Source organism: Hemitrygon akajei, chromosome 13, assembly GCF_048418815.1.
Source record: "Hemitrygon akajei chromosome 13, sHemAka1.3, whole genome shotgun sequence".
NCBI classification, from domain to species: Eukaryota; Metazoa; Chordata; class Chondrichthyes; order Myliobatiformes; family Dasyatidae; genus Hemitrygon; species Hemitrygon akajei.
The window spans coordinates 90,322,798-90,344,675 of NC_133136.1; the positions used below are offsets into that span (position 1 = coordinate 90,322,798).

A 21,878-nucleotide genomic window follows, 5' to 3' on the forward strand; every position below is an offset into this window, starting at 1 on the left:
CCTTTCATTCCTGGAATCATTCTTGTGTACTTTCTCCAGACCCGCTCCAATACGAGCACATCTTTTTCTCAGATAGGAGGTTGGAAACTGCTGTCAATACACCAAGAGCGATGTGACCAATGAGTCATAAAGCTACAGTATCACATCCTTGCTCTTATATGCTAACCTTACAATTGTCATCCTTAATCAACTCAATCTGCAAGCCAACCTTTAGGGACTCCTGCTCAAGGACTCCCAAGTATCTGTGCACCTCTCATTTTTGAATTTTCTCCCATTTATTTTTTTCTCTATGTCCTTATTCCTTCTATCAAATGTACATGACCATACACTTGCACACACTGTATTTCATCTGCTAGTTCAATGCCTGATCTCCAGACCCATCAGAGTCCTCTGCAGACTCCCACTTTATCTAAACTACTTGTCCCGTACCTATCTTTGTATCAACTTCAAATCATCACCATGGTATCAATTATATCATCCATATCATTTGATTTAACATGAAAAGATGAGGTCTCACCACTGACCCCTACGGAACACCATTAGTTACTGACAGCAAAACACAATTCACCCTTTATTCTGACTCTTTCTCCCTTGTCAGTCAGTTAATCTTCAATCCATACACATATCTTTCCTGTAATTCCATGAGCTGTGATCACGTGCAGCACCTTAGAAACATAGAAAACATGCAACACATCCCCTCTGTACCTACTTCCAAGCACATTAAAATTGTGCCCTCTCATGTTAGCCATTTTAGCCCTGGGAAAAAGCCTCTGACAATCCATGTGATCAATGCCTCTCATCATCTTATACAACTCTATCAGGTCACCTCTCATCTTCCATCACTCCAAGGAGAAAAGGCCGAGTTCATTCAACTTATTCTCAGAAGGCATGCTCCCCAATCCAGGCAACATCCTTGTATATCCCCTCTACACCCTTTCTATGGTTTCCACATCCTTCATGTAGTGAAGCAACCAGAACTGAGCATAGAACTCCAAGTGAGGTCTGACCAGGGTCCTATATAGCTGCAACATTACCTCTCAGCTCTTGAGCAACACACACAAAATGCTGGTGGAATGCAGCAGGACAGGCAGCATCTATAAGGAGAAGCACTGTCGACTTTTCGGGCCGAGCCCCTTCGTCAGGACTAACTGAAAGGAACGATAGTAAGAGATTTGAAAATAGGAGGGGGAGGGGAAAATGCAAAATGATAGGAGAAGACCGGAGGGGGTGGGTTGAAGCTGAGAGCTGGAAAGGTGATTGGCAAAAGGAATACAGAGCTGGAGAAGGGAAAGGATCATGGGACAGGAGGCCTAGGGAGAAAGGGGGAGTAGAGCACCAGAGGGAGATGGAGAACAGGCAGAGTGATGGGCAGAAAGAGAGAAAAAATAAGGAGGGGGTAAGAAACTAAATGTATCAGGGATGGGGTAAGAAGGGGAGGAGGGGCATTAACAGAAGTTAGAGAAGTCAATGTTCATGCCATTAGGTTGGAGGCTACCCAGCCGGTATATAAAGTGTTGTTCCTCCAACCTGAGTGTGGCTTCTCCTCTACTGTCAAGATGAGGAGAAGTTTTTTTCTCTCTTTCTGCCCATCACTCTGCCTGTTCTCCATCTCCCTCTGCTGCTCCCCTCCCCCTTTCTTTCTCCCTAGGCCTCCCATCCCATGATCCTTTCCCTTCTCCAGCTCTGTATCTCTTTTGCCAATCACCTATTCGGCTCTCAGCTTCACCCCACCCCCTCCAGTCTTCTCCTATCATTTTGCATTTCCCCCTCCCCATCCTATTTTCAAATCTCTTACTATCTTTCCTTTCAGTTAGTCCTGACGAAGGGTCTCGGCCCAAAACGTCGACAGTGCTTCTCCTTATAGATGCTGCCTGGCCTGCTGCGTTCCACCAGCATTTTGTGTGTGTCACTTGAATTTCCAGCATCTGCAGATTTCCTTGTGCTTGCTCTCAGCTCTTAAACTCAATCCCTTGGCTGATGAAGGTCAATGCACCATATGCCTTCTTAACCAGAGAGTCAACCTGCATAGCAGCTCTGATCCTCCACACTGCCAAGAGTCTTATCATTAATGCTATATTCTGCCATCATATTTGACCTACTAAAATTTACCACCTCACAAATACCTCGGTTGAACTCCATCTTCCACATCTCAGCCCAGTTTTGCATCCTATCAATGATCCACTGTAACCTCTGACAGCCCTCTACATTATCCACACCACCTCCGACCTTTGTTTCATTAGCAAATTTACTAACCCATCCCTCCACTTCCAAATCCAGGTCATTTACAAAAATCACGAAGATTAAGGGTCCCAGAACAGATCCCTGAGGCACACCACTGGTCACTGACCTCCATGCAGAATATGACCCATCTACAACCACTCTTTGCCTTCTGTGGGCAAGCCAGTTCTGGATCCACAAAGCAATGTCCTCTTGTATCTCATACCTCCTTACTTTCTCAATAAGCCTTGCATGGGGTACCTTGTTAAAGATCATCTGAAAATCCAAGCAAACAACATCCACTGCCTCTGCATTATCTATCTTGCCTGTTATTTCCTCAAAGTACTCCAAGAGATTTGTCAGACACTATTTCCTCTGAAGGAATCCTGCTGACTTTGGCCTATATCATCATGCGACCCCAATTACAATACCCAATAAACTCACCCTTAATACACTCTAACATTTTCCAGATCACTGTGATCAGACTGACTGCCTCCCTCTCTTCTTAAAGAATGCAGTGACATTTGCAACTTTCTAGTCCACCAGAAGCGTTCCAAAATCTAGTGATTCTTGACAGATCATTACTCATTACTTTAAGAGAAAACTAAGGGGGAACTTCTTCAGAGGAAGAGTGGAGAGGGGACAGTGTGCAAAAAGCTGCCAGAACAAGTGGCAGGGATGATTTCAACCTTTAAGAGAAGATTGCTTATGTCCATGGATGAGAGGGATATGGAGGGCTATGGTCCAGGTGGCAGTTGTTGGAACTCGGTAGATTAATGCTTTGGCATGGACTAGATTGACCTATTGGCATTTTCCTGTGATGGAGTGTTCTTTGACACTAATGCCTTCAACAATCTCTTCAGCTACCTTCTTCTGAACCCTGGGTTGCTCACCTACTGGTCCAGGAGTCTTATCTACCTTCCGGCCTTTAAGCTTCCAAAACACCTTCTTTCCTTGGTAAAAGCATTTATCCTCGCTTCTGCCCCAGATACTCCTGAATATTTGGCATTTATGTAATAAATTTAATGACACAATTGTAATGGTGACGTCAATCTGCAGGAGAATTGGATTAGTCAGATTTGTGTCAGATCACAAGAGAGTGAATGCATTGAATGCTTACAAAACAGCTTTTTAGAGCAGCTGATGGTTGAGCTTACTCGGGGAACTGCTATCTTATATTGGGTGTTGTGTAATCTTAATAGGGAGGTTAATGTAAGGGAACCATTGAAAGGCAGTATCATAATATGAATTCCTACTGCAATTTGTGAGGGCGGAGCATCGGTCACATGCGTAGCATCACAATGGAATTAGGGGAATTACAGGCCATGTGAAAGGTGATACTCCAGGTGGTTTGGAGAAGGATACTGGTGGGGATGACGCCAGAGCAGAAATGGCTGACGTTTCTGAGAATAGTTCATAATGTACAGGATAGATATGTAGCGCAGAAGTACTTCTCAAACAGCGGGGCTAGGCTACCATGGCTGACAAAGGAAGTTAAGGTCTGTACAAAAGCCAAGGAAAGTGCATATAAGATAGCAAAAGTGAGGAGGAAGTTAGATAATTGGGTAGCTTTTAAAATCCAACAAAAGACAACTAAAAAAAGCTATAAGAATGGGAAAGGTGAAATATGAGGGCAAACTAGACAATAATATAACCAGTTATAAAAAATGTGAAAGGGAGGCGAGAGTTGATATTTGGCCACTGGAAAATGATGCTCATGAGGTAGAATGGGGAAGAGATGGTAGATGAACTTGACAGGTACTTTGCATCCGTCTTCTCTGTGGAAGACACCAGCAGTGTGCCAGAGATCTGTGAGTGTCAGGGCGCAGGAGTGAGTGCCATTGCTATTACAAAGGAAAACGTTTGAGGCAAACTCAGGTTCTTAAAAGTGGATAAGTCACCTGGACCAGATGGATGACATCCCAGAGTCCTGAGAGAAGTTGCTGAAGAGATAACAGATGCATTGGTCATGACCTGTCAAGAATCACTTGATTCTGGCATGGTCCCGGAGGATGGGAAGATTGAAAATGTCACTCCACTCTTTGAGAAGGGATAAAAGCAAAAGAGAGCAAATTATAGTCCAGTTAGCCTAACCTCAGTGGCTGGGAAAGTGTTGGAGTCTAATATAACAGATAAGGTTTTGGGGTACTAAGAGACTAATGATAAAATAAGTCAAAGCCAGCATAGCTTCTGTTCAGGGAAATCTTGCCTGACAAATCTGTTGAGTTCTTCGAGGAAGTCATAAGCCGAATGGACAAACAAGAGGCAGTGGATATCATTTACTTGGATTTTCAGAAGGCATCTGATAAGGTGTCACACATGAGACTGTTTTAACAGGATAAAAATCAGAAGAAATACTGGCATGGATAGAGGAATGGCTGACAGCCAAGAGGCAGCGAGTGGGAACAAAAGGAGCCTTTTCTGGTTGGCTCGCAGTGACTAGTGGTCTTCAGGGGTCAGTATTCAGTCCGCTACTTTTCACATAGTTTGTCGATGATTTGGATAATGAAACTGATGGCTTTGTGGCAGGGTTTGTGGATGATAGAAAGATTGGTGGAGGCGTTGGTAGTGCTGAAGAAGCAATGTGATTGCAGCAGGATACAGACAAATTTGAAGAATGGTCAAAAATGTGGCAGATGGATTACAAGATTGGGAAAAGTATGATAATGCATTTTGGCAAAAGGAACAATAGTGAACTATTATCTGATTGGGGAGAAGGTTTAAACAACAGAAGTCCAGAAGGAAATACGTGTCCTCGGGCAAGACTCCCAGAAGGTTAATTTACAGGTTGAGCCTGCGGTAAAGACGGCAAATGCAATGCTAGCACTTATTTAAAGTGAAGTAAAATATATAAGCAAGGAGATAATGCTGATACTGTAAGACACTACTTAGGCCGCACTTAAGAGTATTTGGAACCCATATCTCAGAAAAGGTGTGTTGTCGTTGGAGAGTCAAGGGGATGTTCAAGAAGATGATTCCAGGAAAGAAAGAGTTAAGATATGAGGAGCGTTTGCCAGTCTTGGGCCTGTACTCCTGCACTGACTTATGTTTAATAAATGCGGGTGGGGGGGATATTAAATCTCACTGAAACCCACTGAATGTGGAATGGTCTAGATGCGGTGGATGAGGAAAGGACTTTTCGTATGGTGGGGGTAGCCAGATCGGAGGGCACAGCCTCAAAACTGAGGAACAACCTTTTAGTGTAGTTAAGGAGTATTTTATTTAGTCATAGAGCAGTGAATCTGTGGAATTATCTGACACAGACGGCAGTGGGGGCCAAGTCTATGGGTACATTTAGGGCAGAAGCTAATAGTTTGCTGATCAGTCAGGGCTTTACAGGATATGCCGAGGAGGCAGTTGCATGGGGTTGAGTGAGAACCGGGATCAGCCATGATAGAACAGCGGAGCAGACTTGATGGGGCTGATTGGCCTAATTCTGCTCCTATGTCTTATGGTCTTATATTGTTACTGTCTTACACAGTGAAGATTCACACAAAATACTTAGTACATTCAGCCGCTGTTTCTTTGCTCTATTACTAACTCGCCAGTATTATCTTCCAGCGGTAGAATATCAATTCTTGCCTCTCTTTTACGCTTTATATATCTGAACAACTTTTGATAGTGTACTTGATATTATTGGCTCATTTACCTTAACTTTTCATCTTGTCTCTCCTGTGTGTTTTGTTTTCAGTTGTCTCCTGTTGGTTCTGTAAAAGCTTTCCAATCCTCTAACTTCCTACCAATGTGCATTTCATGCCGAAGTTTAACCCAATCTTTTGGCCATAGGAGATTCCCAAACAGTGACAAACTGAAGTCACTAGCTTCGCAGTCTTGCTCTCCTCTAATTGAAGAATTGAAGGTCTCTCTCTCTCTCTGTAAAAATCAAAGTGAGCTGCTCCAGCCTGTGACTGGCGTCATAGTCCCGGCTCACTCAGGCGCTGAAAGTGACAGTCCACAGTAAACGAAACACAATCAAGTGGCAAATATCATTCACTAAAATCTTGCTTTAAAATACAAACTAATGAATGACCACCATAAATTCACTAATGCACCAGAAATTCAAGCCTGATTCAGTTAGGGACAGAATCTCACAATTTATATGATAATCAATATATTATTATAGATAGGATATTCTAAAATAACCATCCAGACATATTACAGGATAAACAAACAGGAACAACTCCCTCAATAGATATAACCATTCCCAACACACACGAGCCTCAACAAGTGGAGCACCTCACAACAGGCATTGTTTGTGTCATCAGTCAATTGAATTATTTTCTCTGTCAATCAGCTTCCAGATGTTGCTACTCTGATATTCGTTGCTACGCCCTGCTGCTGATTCCCTTCTCCCCATCATACATTCTTACCCCGACCATCGTCCGGAGCCCCAAACTCCCCTGCCCTGTGCAGACGCCTCCGGTGTCTAACCCTGCTCCATTGAACACCCAATTAATAGTTTCCCATTCTGTTTTCAGTCTTCAGAGGACAGTGGTGTTTTCTAACAGCCCTTTAGAAGCAGGGAAAATGACCCATAATGTAGAAATGAGTCGTGAATAAGGAGGTTAACTCCCAATGTTATTCTTCTCACTCCAGAGATTTGAGGGGCAAAGCACATCTCAGACAGAACTGCAGTCAGCTTGACAGCTTCAGTCTGCAGAAAATTCAAGAAAAACCTCTTCACCCACAGAGTACTGACTGTTTGGAACCCATCACCACAGGGAGAACGAGAGGGGAACAACAGGGGAGGATTTAAAAGGACTGTCGTGGAACAGAATCACTGGCAGGGTCCAGATGCCCTGAGTTGACTCTCTACTGTACACTAGGTGTGTTATAAATTCACTAAGTACCAGTGACAGAGTTTAAAACAGAACTGATTTATTTGTCTCAGGTCCAGAATATTGAACTCCAGTCCCATTAAAGGTGAATGTGCAGCAGAAAGTACTCCTCCCATGCACAGTGGCCAGGGTGCAGAACTAGGTGTGGTGAGCAGCAGAAATAACTGCAGAGTTCAGCACCGACAGTCTCTCTCAAAATTGCATTCAGCAACGGTGATGTACAAATATCCAGCATGCAGCTTATTGAAATTTTCTCTTATTGAACCCGGTAGTGTGTCACAAGAGCAACACACTGCAAGGTTTCACTGCTAATGTAATGGCCTCTCTGTAATGTTTCACTGCTGAGGTAATGGTTTCTCTGGAGCAGCAATGTATAGGTTATGACTAGAGATAACAGGGTTTCAGAGTGCAGGGCTATTCAATGACAAAAATGTTCTTTTTTGTGAGTCTAGAAGAGAGATATTCGTGGTCTTTTGCCAGGGAGAGATGAGAAGACGCGAATGCAGAGATTGGGCCCCTTTTCTTTTTTTTGCTTTCTTCACTAACCCTATAGTCAAAATAAGAATTATAAAGCGCAATCGTTTAATCACATACTGTGTACTGTTTGTTATTTCATGCTACTAATTTGTATCGGGGACACATCACACTGCATCCACCCAAATGAGATTTCTCAAGTTTGGCCGGGTTGGGGGGTGGTCTATCACCCCCTATATTAAGCTGCTCGCCGAAGCGAGTGTTACGTAAAGTTAGATGACTGAGTGAATCGCTTCCCACGTTCACAGCAGGTGAATGGCCTCTCCCCAATGTGAACTCAATGATGCACATTTGGTTGATTTGGCTGACAGAATCTCTTTTCGAAGTCTGACCAGGTGAACGGCCTCTACCCAGTGTGAACTCGCTGATGTACCTTCAGTTTAGATGAGCAAGTGAATCCCTTCCCACAGTCCGAGCAGGTGAACGGCCACTCTCCGCTGTGAACTGACTGGTGTCTCAGTAGATCAGCCGACAAAGTGAATCCCTTCCCACAGTCTGAACAGGTGAATGGTCTCTCGCCAGTGTGAACTCGCTGATGTACCTTCAGTGGAGTTGACGAAGTGAATCCCTTCCCACAGACTGAGCAGGTGAACGGCCTCTCCCCAGTGTGAACTCGCTGATGTTCCTTCAGATGAGATGACAGAGTGAATCCCTTCCCACAATCTGAGCAGGTGAATGGCCTCTCTCCAGTGTGAACTCGCTGATGTACCTTCAGTTCAGATGACCAACTGAATCCCTTTCCACAGTCCGAGCAGGAGAACGGCCACTCTCCAGTGTGAACTCTCTGATGTAGCTTCAGGTGAGATGACCGAGTGAATCCCTTCCCACATTCTGAGCAGATGAATGGCCGCTCTCCGGTGTGAACTGACTGGTGTTTCAGTAGATCAGATGCCTGAGTGAATCCCTTCCCACAGTCCGAGCAGATGAATGGCCTCTCTCCAGTGTGAACTCGCTGATGTACCTTCAGGTGAGATGAGCAAATGAATCCCTTCCCACAATTCGAGCAGGTGAACGGCCGCTCGCCAGTATGAACTCGCTGGTGTGCCATTAGGTCAGATGACCGAGTGAATCCCTTCTCACAGTTGGAGCAGGTAAACGGCCTCTCTCCAGTGTGAACTCTCTGATGTACCTTCAGTTGGGATGAGCAAGTGAATCCCTTTGCACACACCGAGCACGTGAAAGGCCTCTCCCCAGTGTGAACTCGTTGGTGTGCCATTAGGTCAGATGACCAAGTGAATCCTTTCCCACAGTCTGAACAGGTGAACGGCCTCTCTCCAGTGTGAACTGACCAGTGTGCTTGTAGGTGGGATGACTGAGTGAATCCTTTACCACAAACTGAGCAGGTGAACGGCCTTTCCCCAGTGTGAACTCGCTGATGTATCTTCAGCTTAGATGAAAAAGTGAATCCCTTTCCACAGTCCGAGCAGGTGAACGGTCTTTCCCCAGTGTGAACTCGCTGGTGAGCCATTAGGTCAGATGACCGAGTGAATCCTTCCCCACAAATTCAGCAGATGACCAGACTCTGCCCAGTGTGAACTGACTGGTGTGTCCACAGGTGGGAAGACCCACTGAATCCCTTCTCAAACACAGAATAGATGAATGGTCTTGTCCCAGTGTGAACTTTCTGAAGTGCCTTCAGTTGAAATGACCCAGTGAATCCATTCCTACTGTCTGGACAGATGAATGGCCTCTCCCCTGTGTAAAATGACGGGCATGCCAGTTGGTCAGATGACCAAGTGAATCCCTTGCTCCACTTCTTAAATATCTGGATAAAGACAGCAAAATCCGTGTGTCGTGTTCGAGATTCCCGTAGACAAATTCCTTGTCATTTTTAACCTGTAAAAAGATTTACAAAATCCATCAATGCATGTAGGACAACATTTCAGATGAGATCACTTGAGTTGTCAAGGTGTGATCTGGCATCACACTGTTACTGTGAAGTTCAACCCAAGTTGGAGAGAGAAATTATTTTCTAACTGGGCACAGTGCTGGTATCTGGAATGACCATCAAATTCTCTGATGCTCTTCCTGTCTCTGTAAGAATGGGGCATTTCTACTGTCTCCAATCTGTGACCTGGCTCAGTCTGACTCTCTCCATTGGTATTATTCCCTGTTCCCACAGACCTGCATGGGTTCCTGGTCCCACAGTAACTGAAACACCCTCACACAAATAGCCAGCCGTGCATTCCACGCACCCACCACTCTCTGTGTAAAAAAACTTACCCTGACCTCCCGTCGGTATCTATTTCCAAGCACCTTAAAACTATGTTAGCCATTTCAGCCCTGGGAAAAAACCTCTGGATATCCACACGGTCAATGCCCCTCATCATCTTATACACCTAAAAAAATGCTCTAAACATAAACAAGGAAATTGCTTTGAGGATTTGTTAGAAGAATACAAAATTAGGAGGATATAGATAGGGTAAATGCAAGCAGTTTTTTTCCACTGAGGTTGGGTGGGATGATAACCAGAGGTCATGGGTAAGTGGGGAAGTGAAAATTTAACGGGAACATTTGGAAAAGCTCTTTACTGAAATGGTCGTTAGTGTGGGAATGAGCTCGGTTTCACCATTTAAAAGAATTTTGGATGGGAGCCTGGATGGTAGGGGTATGGAGGGCAATGGTCCTGGTGCAGTTAGTTGTATTAGACAGCTTGAATGTTTTTTTCACCTTTGACTAGATGGGCCAAATAGCCTGATTCTGCACTGAACTTCTCCATGTTTGGATATTGCTGGAGGGGACGACCTACCAGGGACAAGTTGTAGTGGTTGCGTCTCTGGCATCGAGACTGGACCCTCAGCTCAGAAAGGAAGGAGTGAAAAGAACACAGCAGTAGTGATAAGGGGTTTGATAGTTAGGGGGACAGATAAAAGGTTCTGTGGGAAAGATCGAGAATCCCGGATGGTCTGTTGCCTCCCTGGTGCCAGAGTCTGCGATATCTCCGATCAAGTTCTCGGTATTCTCAGGAGAGTGAGTGAGCAGCCAGATGTCGTTGTCCACGTGGGGACCAATGACATAGATAGGAGTAGGGATGAGGTCCTGAAGAAGGAATATAGGGAGTTAGGAAAAAAGTTGAAAAGCAGGACCTCAAGGGTGGTAACCTCAGGAATGCCGCCTGTGCCATGAGACAGAGAGGGTAGGAACAGGAAGTCATGGCAGATGAATGCGTGGCTGAAGAGTTGGTGAAGGGGGCAGGGCTTCAGATTTCTGGATCATCTTCTGGGTAAGGTCTGACCTGTACAAAAAGGACGGGCTGCACCTGAACTGGAAAGGGACCAATATCCTGGCGGGCAGGTATGCTATAGCTTTTGGGGAGTGTTTAAACTAGTTTGACAGGGGTTTGGGAATCAGAATGTGACTACAGAGATGAGGGTAGAAGGACAAGGGCATGATGCTAAGTAAGACCGGTGAGTCTCACATCAGTGGTCTACAAACTATTGGAAAGGATTCTTAAGGATAGGATCTACGAGCATTTGGAGAAGTACAGTCTACTCAAGGATAGTCAACATGGCTTTGTGAAGGGAAGATCGTGCCTCATGAGCCTAATTGAATTTTTTTGAAGAGGTAACAAAAGAAATTGAGGTGGGTAGGGCGGCAGATGTGGTCTACATGGATTTTAGCAAGGCATTTGACAAGGTCCGCCACAAGAGACTCATCCAGAAAGTCATGAGGCATGGGATTAGTGGAACCATGGCTGTTTGGATAAAAAGTTGGCTTACAAGAAGAAAGCAGAGGGTAGTAGTGGAAGTAAAGTATCCTGCCTGGAGATTGGTGACTAGTGGAGTGCCGCAAGGATCTGTCCTGGGACCCCTGCTATTTGTGATTTTTATAAATGACCTGATGAAGTGGTAGGATGGGTGAGTAAGTTTGCAGATGACACAAAGATTGCAGGAGTTGTGTTTGGAGCTGCAGGTTGTCGAAGATTACAAGAGGGTATAGATAGGATGCAGCATTGGGCAGAAAAGTGGCAGATAGAGTTCAATCCGGATAAGTGTGAGGTGATGCATTTTGGAAGGACAAACCAGAATGCTGACTACAGGGTTAATGGTCGGATACTTAAGAGTGTGGATGAACAGAGGGACCTTTGGGTTCAAATCCATACATCCCTCAAGGTCGCTGCACGGGTTGAAAGGGTAGTTAAGAAGGCCTAAGGGATGCTTGGCTTCATTAATAGGAGGATTGAGTTCAAGAGTAGACAGGTCATGTTGCAACTCCACAAATCTCCGGTGAGACCACACTTAGAGTGTTGTGTTCAATTCTGGTCACCTCATTATAGGAAGGATGTGGAAGATATAGAGAGGGTGCACAGGAGAATTGTCAGGATGTTGCCTGGGTTGGAAAACAAGTCTTTTGAGGCAAGGTTAGCAGAGCTGGGACTTTTCTCTTTGGAGCATAGAAGAATGAGGGGACCTGACAGAGGTCTACAAGATTATGAGAGGCATAAATAGCGTGGATAGCCAGTACCTGCTTCCCAGGGCACGAATAGCAAACACCAGAGGACATATGTATAAAGTTAAGGGAGGAAAGTTTAGGGGAGACATCAGTGGCTTTTTTACGCAGAGGGTTGTGGGTGCCTGGAATGACTTGCCAGGGATGGTGGTGGAGGCTAAAACATTACGGGTATTTAGGAGCCTTTTGGACAGGCACATGGATGAAAGAAAAATAGAGGGTTACGGGGTAGTGTGGGTTTGGTACTTTTTTTAAGGAATATATGGGTCAGCACAACATCAAGGGCCGAAGGGCCTGTACTGTGCTATCGTGTTCTAGTGTCTAAAGGAGAACAAGTGTGGAGAAAGAAACAGAGAGTGTGTGTACTATCTTTCAAAAAACTTAATCTCTTGAACTTTACTTGCTGCAAAGGTACAAGTGTACCTGTACACTCTCAAATTAATGTTATTGATAGTAACCAAGTTATTGATACAGATTACAAATGGGCATAACCGTGGGGCGCATCACTAGGCATGGACCTCGAGTCCAAGAAGCAGCCTCCCACAATCACTCTTTGCTTCCTGTCATCAAATCAACTGAGCACCCAGTTAGCCAGCTTTCCCTGGATCCTAGGTGAACTAACTTTCCACAGAAAATTACTATGTTGGACATCATCAAAGGCCTCACTGTAGTCCATGCCGGACACAATCCTGGGACAGAGGTGTCAAAGATCGGAGGGCATATTTTTAAGCACAGAACAAAGAGGTTTAGAGGGATCTGAGGAAGAGATCTTTCACTCAGAGGGTAGGTGAAATCTGGAACACAATGCCTGAGGTGGTGGTGGAGGCAGGTCCCTTCACAACATCTACAAACTAGATGAGCATTGAAACTGCCGAGATACAGTCAGTTATGAACCAAGTGCTGATAAATGGGATCAGTGTAGACAGTGAATGGATGGTTGGAACAGGTATGGCCAGCCAAAAGCCTGTTACCGTGCTACGTGATCCACCACTCCAGACATGCTAAATTAGCGGTCGCGGCTCCGCAAGGCATTGATTTCAAAACTCCACACCCCTCTCTAACCTGAAATAAACCAGACTGCACCTCTTTGTCACCACTGTGAATATCTGTTTCTGTCAAGGTAATACACAAATTGGTCATTTCTGCTAAACAACTGGCAATTAATGAGGCTCCTGTGTCTTCTTTCATTAATGTTGTTCCCTTACTGGAAAACTAACGCTCTCACTGTGTCGGAATCAGTGATTATATCCAGCCCCAAACACTGTGCTTTCATCCCTGTGCATTGTAACTGGAACCATCTCACTGAGGGTCTGATGGAGATCCTACTCCTGTCCTCTGCAAATGTGGTCATATCTCCCTGCTTCCGACATTTCAAATAAACTCAGAATTGTTTTCTGATTCAGATTGAAGGTGAAGGTACATTCAGCTCATTATCAGACCTAACAAACCATGTCTTCGCATAGCTGGTTCCACCTGTTGGTGTGTCCTCTTTCCTCCACCTCCAGGAAAGCTGCATCTTTACACAAACTCCTCACTGGAGGAGACTGCTCATCATCCTGAAACAGAGAGCCACATCACTGTCACTCTCCTGATATTGGGTCTGACTTGCTCACTTCCAGATATCTTCCAGGCCCAGTCTCCTCCTCAGTCACTGGTCCATTAGACAGCTCCTATACCCCTTCACCCCTGACCATGCTTCCCCAGTTAAATCTCTCTTTCTGCAGCCCTTTCTGAAGATGTGAGAGACGTGTTCCTTTACACAGAGGTTGGCTGGAGCCTGGAATGAGCGCTTGGGTGGTGGCTGAGGCAGGTAGATTCTGGACTCTTCAGAGACCCTGAGACTGACATATGAATGTGAAGAGACTGGAGGAAGTTGGTCATTATGTCGACAGATTAGTTTAGTTGGCTATTTAGTTCCTAATTTAATTAGTACAGCACAATATTGTGGGGCAAAAGGCCTGTTCCTATACTGTTCTGTAATATTGTTCAGTCTACAATGTCTCAATGTGATTTTTAGTGCAGTGTGTTGTTTTACTGTACCATAGAACATTACAGAAACAGGCCTTTTGCCTAGTCCCACCGACCTGCAGCTGGGCCATATCCCTCCATACCCCTATCATCCATGTACCTGTCCAAGTTTTTTTTAAATGTTAAAAGTGAGCCCGCATTCACCACTTCATCTGGCAGCTCATTCCACACTTCCACCACTCTCTGTGTGAAGAAGCCCTCCCTAATGTTCCCTTTAAACTTTCCCCCTTCACCCTTAACCCATGTCCTGTGGTTTTCTTTTCGCCCCTAGCCTCAGCAGAAAAAGCCTGCTTGCATTCACTCTATCTATACCCATCATAATTTTATATACTTCCATCAAATCTCCCCTCATTCTTCTATGCTCCAGGGAATAAAATCATAACCTATTCAACCTTTCCCTGTAACTCAGTTTCTCAAGTCCCGGCAACATCCTTGTAAACCTTCTCTGCACTCTTTCAACCTTATTAATATCCTTCCTGTAATTAGGTGACCAAAACTGCACAAAATACTCCAAATTCGGCCTCACCAATGTCTTATAAAACCTCACCATAATATTCCAACTCTTATACCCAATAATTTGATTTATAAAGGCCAATGTGCCAAAAGCTCTCTTTACTATGGCTGTGGATGTGAGAGAGGTCCTCAATGAATACTTCTCTTCGGTATTCACCAATGAGAGGGAATTTGATGACGGTGAGGACAATATGAGTGAGTTTGATGTTCTGGAGCATGTTGATATTAAGGCAGAAGAGGTGTTGGAATTGTTAAGATACATTAGGACGGATAACTCCCCGGGACCTGAAAGAATATTCCCCAGGCTGCTCCACGAGGTGAAGAAAGAGATTGCTGAGCTTCTGGTTAGGATCTTTATGTCCTCATTACTGGAGGATTGGAGGGAGGTGAATGTTGTCCCCTTGTTCAAAAAAGGTAATAGGGATAGTCTGGGTAATTATAGACCAGTGAGCCTTACATCTGTGGTGGGAAAGCTGTTGGAAAAGATTCTTAGAGACAGAATCTATGGGCATTTAGAGAATCATGGTCTGTTCAAGGACAGTCAGCATGGCTTTGTGAAGGGCTGATCATGTCTAACAAGCCTGATTGAGGTGGTGACCAGGCATATAGATGAGTGTAGTGCAGTGGATGTGATCTACATGGATTTTAGTAAGGGATTTGACAAGGTTCCACACAGTAGGTTTATTCAGAAAGTCAGAAGGCATGGGATCCAGGGAAGTTTGGCCAGGTGGATTCAGAATTCGCTGGCCTGCAGAAAGCAGAGGGTCGTGGTGGAGAGAGTACATTCGGATTGGAGGGTTCTGAATTGTGTGGTCCCACAAGGATTGGTTCTGGGACCTCTATGTTTCGTGATTTTTATTAATGACCTGAATGTGGTGGTAGAAGGGTGGGTTGGCACGTTTGCCAACAAAGATTGGTGGTGTTGTGGATAGTGTAGAGGTTTGTCTAAGATAGAGAGACATTGATAGGATGCAGAAGTGGGCTGAGAAGTAGCAGATGGAGTTCAACCCAGAGAAGTGTGAGGTGGTACACTTTGGAAGGACAATCTCCAAGGCAGAGTACAAAGTAAATGGCAGGATACTTGGTAGTGTGGAGGAGCAGAGGGATCTGGGGGTACATGTCCACAGATCCCTGAAAGTTGCCTCACAGGTAGATAGGGTAGTTAAGAAAGCTTATGGGGTGTTAGCTTTCATAAGTCGAGGGATAGAGTTTAAGAGTCACGAGGTAACGATGCAGCTCTATAAAACTCTGGTTAGGCCACACTTGGAGAACTGTGTCCAGTTCTAGACGCCTCACTATAGGAAGGATGTGGAAGCTTTGGAAAGGGTACACAGGAGATTCACCAGGTTTACCAGATGCTGCCTGGTTTAGAGAGTGTGCATTATGATCAGAGATTAAGGGAGTTAGGACTTTACTCTCTGGAGAGAAGGAGGATGAGAGGAAACATGATAGAGGTATACAAGATATTAAGAGAAATAGAGTGTACAGCCTCTTCTGCAGGGCACCACTGCTCAGTACAAAAGGACATGGCTTTAAGGTAAGAGGTGGAAAGATCAAGGGGGATATTAGAGAAAGGCTTTTTCACTCAGAGAGTGGTTGGTGCATGGAATACACTGCCTGAGGCCGTGGTGGAGGCAGATACATTAGTGAAATTTAAGAGACTACTAGACAGGTATATGGAGGAATTTATCGTGGAGGGTGATATGGGAGGCAGAGTTTAAGGGTCCATATAACCATATAACAATCACAGCATGGAAACAGGCCATTCCGGCCCTCCTAGTCCGTGCCGAACTCTTAATCTCACCTAGTCCCACCTACCCGCACTCAGTCCATAACCCTCCACTCCTTTCCTGTCCATATACCTATCCAATTTTACCTTAAATGACACAACTGAACTGGCCTCTACTACTTCTACAGGAAGCTCATTCCACACAGCTATCACTCTCTGAGTAAAGAAATACCCCCTCGTGTTTCCCTTAAACTTTTGCCCCCTAACTCTCAAATCATGTCCTCTCGTTTGAATCTCCCCTATTCTCAATGGAAACAGCCTATTCACATCAACTCTATCTATCCCTCTCAACATTTTAAATACCTCGATCAAATCCCCCCTCAACCTTCTACGCTCCAATGAATAGAGACCTAACTTATTCAACCTTTCTCTGTAACTTAAGTGCTGAAACCCAGGTAACATCCTAGTAAATCGTCTCTGCACTCTCTCTAATTTATTGATATCTTTCCTATAATTCGGTGACCAGAACTGTACACAAAATTCCAAATTTGGCCTTACCAATGCCTTGTACAATTTTAACATTACATCCCAACTTCTGTACTCAATGCTCTGATTTATAAAGGCCAGCGTTCCAAAAGCCTTCTTCACCACCCTATCTACATGAGACTCCACCTTCAGGGAACTATGCACTGTTATTCCTAGATCTCTCTGTTCCACTGCATTCCTCAATGCCCTACCATTTACCCTGTATGTTCTATTTGGATTATTCCTGCCAAAATGTAGAACCTCACACTTCTCAGCATTAAACTCCATCTGCCAACGTTCAGCCCATTCTTCTAACCGGCATAAATCTCCCTGCAAGCTTTGAAAACCCACTTCATTATCCACAACACCTCCTACCTTAGTATCATCAGTATACTTACTAATCCAATTTACCACCCCATCATCCAGATCATTTATGTATATTACAAACAACATTGGGCCCAAAACAGATCCCTGAGGCACCCCGCTAGTCACCGGCCTCCATCCCGATAAACAATTATCCACCACTACTCTCTGGCATCTCCCATCTAGCCACTGTTGAATCCATTTTATTACTCCAGCATTAATACCTAACGACTGAACCTTCTTAACTAACCTTCCATGTGGAACTTTGTCAAAGGCCTTACTGAAGTCCATATAGACTACATCCACTGCCTTACCCTCGTCAACATTCCTCGTTAACTACTTCAAAAAATTCAATAAGGTTTGTCAAACATGACCTTCCACGCACAAATCCATGCTGGCTACTCCTAATCAGATCCTGTCTATCCAGATAATTATAAATACTATCTCTAAGAATACTTTCCATTAATTTACCCACCACTGATGTCAAACTGACAGGTCTATAATTGCCAGGCTTACTTCTAGAACCCTTTTTAAACAATAGAACCACATGAGCAATACGCCAATCCTCCGGCACAATCCCCGTTTCTAATGACATCTGAAAGATCTCCGTCAGAGCTCCTGCTATCTCTACACAAACTTCCCTCAAGGTCCTGGGGAATATCTGGTCAGGACCCGGAGATTTATCCACTTTTAAATTTCTTAAAAACGCCAGTACTTCCACCTCTTTAATTGTCATAGGTTCCATAACTTCCTTACTTGTTTCCCACACCTTACACCATTCAATATCCTTCTCCTTAGTGAATACCGAAGAGAAGAAATCGTTCAAAATCTCTCCCATCTCCCTCGGCTCCACACATAGCTGACCACCCTGATTCTCTAAGGGACCAATTTTATCCCTCACTATCCTCTTGCTTTTAATATAACTGTAGAAGCCTTTCGGATTTACTTCCACCTTATTTGCCAAACCAAACTCGTAACTTCTTCGGCACAGCATTGTGGGCCAAAGGGCCTGTACTGCGCTGTATTGTTCTATGTTCTACTACCCTATCTACCTGTGATGCCACTTTCAGGGAATTATGTATCTGTATTCCCAGATCCCTCTGTTCTACTGCACTCCTCAGTGCCCTACCATTTACCTTGTATTTTCTACCTTCGGTTTGTCCTTCTAAACTGCAATACTGAGAGTTCAGTCATTATCAACAAAGCTCTGCCCCTTTTGAACCCATACCCACCACTTCTGATGGCAGCTCGTTCCACATTTTCAGCAGTTGCTCCCAAGGTTCCTGTAAAATATTTCACCTTTAAGCTATGACCACTAGTGTGTGAGGGAGAAGATGGGATGGAGAGTGAAGGTGGGTGGGAAGAGGGGAAGGTGCGGGAGGATAGAGATGGCAGTGTGGGGAGGAGACAATGAGGAGAGAGAAACAGAGGGGATAGTTTATACTTACTACGTTTCAAAGGAAGTAACTGTTTGAACTTTCTGGAAACTTACTAACCATACCCTGTACATTCTCAACCAAATTACTGACATAGATGACAAGTAGCAATGGGTGTAACCCTGGGGAACATCACTAGGCCCAGGCCTCGAGCCCAATAAACAGCTCCCACCATCACTCTCTGCTTCCTGCCATCAGGACAACTGGAAACCACATTACTGTCACTCTCCTGTTACCATGTCTGACCTGCTCACCTCCGGGTATCCTCTTGGTTCACTCTCCTCCTCAACAAGCCTCTTTCCTCAGACACCGCCTGTAAGATCACAAAAAAAACAACTAAAATGATCTATTAGACAGCTCCTGTACTCCTCCACCACCTGACCATGATTCTCCAGTAAAAACCCCCTCTCCTGAGCCCCTTCCCTATTCCCTTTGCCAACTACAGAAATGTGAGCAGATCTGAATCCACTGTAAGGACATTTATATCTCAGACTCTGTACCAACCCGTGTTGTTCTCTGATGCAGAGGTCACTGACTCTCCCCCCACTGTCCCCAATCTGCACACAGCCCACGATGGTGATGGCTGCTCCCAGACTCTGGGGCTCTGTTGTACCAAACATGATTATAACAGCAAGATCAGACAGTAATTAATACAAAGAAAGAATTGTTGCTTCCTGAAAGGACACGTATGCCATCTGATCCAATGGAACAGATCCGCCCTCGGTACAACTTAATTTGACCCAGAACCCATCCACTCCGGATCACGCAGTAATCCCCCCACTACCCTTACACCCCTCCCACAGCCACACATCCATCCATAACTTCTTCCCGCACACAGACAGATCCCCTTCACCCCAAACCTTTACCCAGCTTGGGGACCCTCATCTACCTGATCCCACAAACAAGAGAAAATTTGCAGTTGCTGGAAATCTGAGCAACACACACACACACACAAAATGCTGGAGGAACTAAGCAGGTCAGACAATATCTATGAAAAATAGTACAGTCAACATTTACAGACCAACTTCCACCTGGCTGTCAAATTTACCTGGTCCATTTCTGACACCTCGCTCCCATTTCTCAATTTCACTGTCTCTACCTGCGGAGACAGCTATCCACTGATGTCTTTTACAAACCCACGGACTCTCACAGCTACTATTGGAGTATAAAAGTATAAATTTTGCTGTGTAACCAAAACTATGTAGTCAGTTTTGAAACTTGCTATTTGCTATGCATGTACCCAATTTAGTAGGAGAATGAAATCCTAAGAATGTAGAAGACAATGGTGGGTTAATGAGAGGTAGCTAAGAGATGTAGATTAGAACATGATTAAGTCATGAAATCCTAAGAATGTAGAAGCCAATGATGTGTTAATGAGAGGTAGCTAAGAGATGTAGATTAGAACATGATTAAGTCAATGGGTAGAAACAATAGTGGCAGGATGTACGTGTGATACGCAACTATAGACCGATTGCATATGCTAATGCAACTAAACCAGGAGATTGCTATAAAAAATGCTATGTCCAAAGGATAGGTGGGCAATCAGCGACTAGCTCAATGACTGTCTCAGCTTTGATTTGCAAATTAAAGTTTAACCCTTCTTGAAGAATCTTCTGCGTCTCCTGGTCATTTGTGGGGCACGAGAAACCACGACAAAACTACCTAGACTATACCTCTTCTCACCCTGTTTCTTGAAAAGATGCCATCCCTTTCTCTGAATTCCTCCGTCTCCAGCTCATCTGCTCTCAGGATGAGGCTTGTCATTCTGGAATGAAGAAGCTGTCCTGTTTCAGAGAAAGGGGCTTCACTTCCATTTCACTCATCCTCCCACCACCCTAACAGGGATAGGGTTCCCCTTGTCCTCACCTATCACTCCACCAGTCTCCGTGTGCAGCACATAAATCTAAGAAACTTCTTTCCACCTCCAATGGAGCCCAAACCCCAAATACATCTTTCACACCGTGCCCCACTTTCCACAGGGATCTCTCCCTACTCGACTTCCTTGTCTATTCTTCCCTCCCACTGATCTCCCTCCGGGCACTTATCCTTGCAAGATGGACAAGTGCTACATGTGCCCCTACACTTCCTCCCTCACTACCATTCAGGGCCGCAAACTGTCCTCCCATGTGGGGCGAACCTTCACCCTTGAGTCTACTGGGGTCACCTACTGTGTCTGGTGTGGTCTCCTGTATATCATTGAGACCCAACATGGATTGAAAGACCACTTTGCCGAGCACCTCTGCTCCATCTGCCAGTGGCCACCAATTTTAATTCCACTTCCCATTCCCATATGTCCAGTTTTGGCCTCATTCACTGTGGTGATAACGCCACACTTAGGTTGGAGGAACAGCTACTCATATTCCATTTGGGTCGCCTTCAAACTGGTGGCATGAACATTGATTTCTCTAACGTCCAGCAATGCCTCCCACACCTTCTCCTCTCCTTCACAATTTTCCATCCCCTTTTTTCACCTCTCACCTTGACAGCCCATCGCCTTCCCCGGTGCTCCTTCCCCTTTTCTTTCTTCCATGGCTGTCCGTCTTTTTCACAAATCAACCTCCCAGCTTTTTACTTCATCCCTTCCCCTTCCAAGTTTCCCCTATCACCTTGTGTTTCTCTCTCCCCTCATCTCACCTTTTAAATCCACTCGTCAGTTATTTTTCTCCAGTCCTGCCGAATGATTCCTGTCCGAAATGTGGTTTGTACTCTTTTCCGTAGATGCTGCCTGGCCTACTGAGTTCCTCCAGTATTTTGTGTGTGTAACTAATCCCACAGCCCGGGCTTGGGTAAAAAAAAAAAGTAAAACCAGGCTGCCCGAAGCCTCCAGCCGTCCGACAGAGCTCAGTCTCAGCCCTTTCCCACTGCAACCGGCCCCCGACTAACAAAAACCCGAACACAACCCCTTCCTCACCGCCGCCGGAACGGGAGAACAAGGGTCAGCAATGCGCCTGCGCGTCACCGTTCCTTTCAGCACCACCAATAGCCGTCGGAGTTCCCCACAACGCCACCAGTGGTCGGAGGTACCCGCATCGCAACCAGCCTTCAAGGTCACAACATTGACACGAGTCGTCGGAGGACAAGGCAACGCCACCAGTGGTTGGAGGTCGGAGGTTCAGCGTACAGATTCGACCGTTTGCCGCTTTCATTTGGATACGATGAACATCCGCATCAAGAAGAGACGACTTGATGGCCAACAAACATAATTCAACTCGGCGATCAGCCGTTTAAATAATTCACTTACTGGTA

The 21,878-nt window shown here is 45.0% G+C and overlaps 1 protein-coding gene across 5 annotated transcripts; it reads right to left on the reverse strand.

Annotated features, from left to right (window-relative positions):
- Window positions 1-7,074: 7,074 nt before the first annotated feature.
- On the reverse strand, window positions 7,075-21,584 carry LOC140738057 (uncharacterized). Of its 5 annotated transcripts, none has more exons than XM_073065071.1 (3): window positions 21,267-21,581; window positions 18,887-18,945; window positions 7,075-9,425 (listed from the first exon to the last, which is right to left on the reverse strand). In XM_073065071.1, exon 3 carries the CDS (start codon window positions 9,055-9,057, stop codon window positions 7,936-7,938), a length of 1,122 nt encoding a protein of 373 aa, XP_072921172.1. In that variant the 5' UTR covers window positions 9,058-9,425; window positions 18,887-18,945; window positions 21,267-21,581; the 3' UTR covers window positions 7,075-7,935. The 5 variants fall into 5 exon arrangements, with proteins under 5 accessions (XP_072921172.1, XP_072921173.1, XP_072921175.1 ...); XM_073065072.1 differs by having other exon boundaries at window positions 18,879-18,945; XM_073065074.1 differs by lacking the exon at window positions 18,887-18,945 and having other exon boundaries at window positions 21,544-21,584.
- Window positions 21,585-21,878: the final 294 nt, after the last annotated feature.

Excerpts from the sequence above, each read along its gene's own strand:
- LOC140738057 (XM_073065074.1), bottom strand. The coding sequence starts at position 9,057 with ATGGCTCACCAGCGAGTTCACACTGGGGAAAGACCGTTCACCTGCTCG.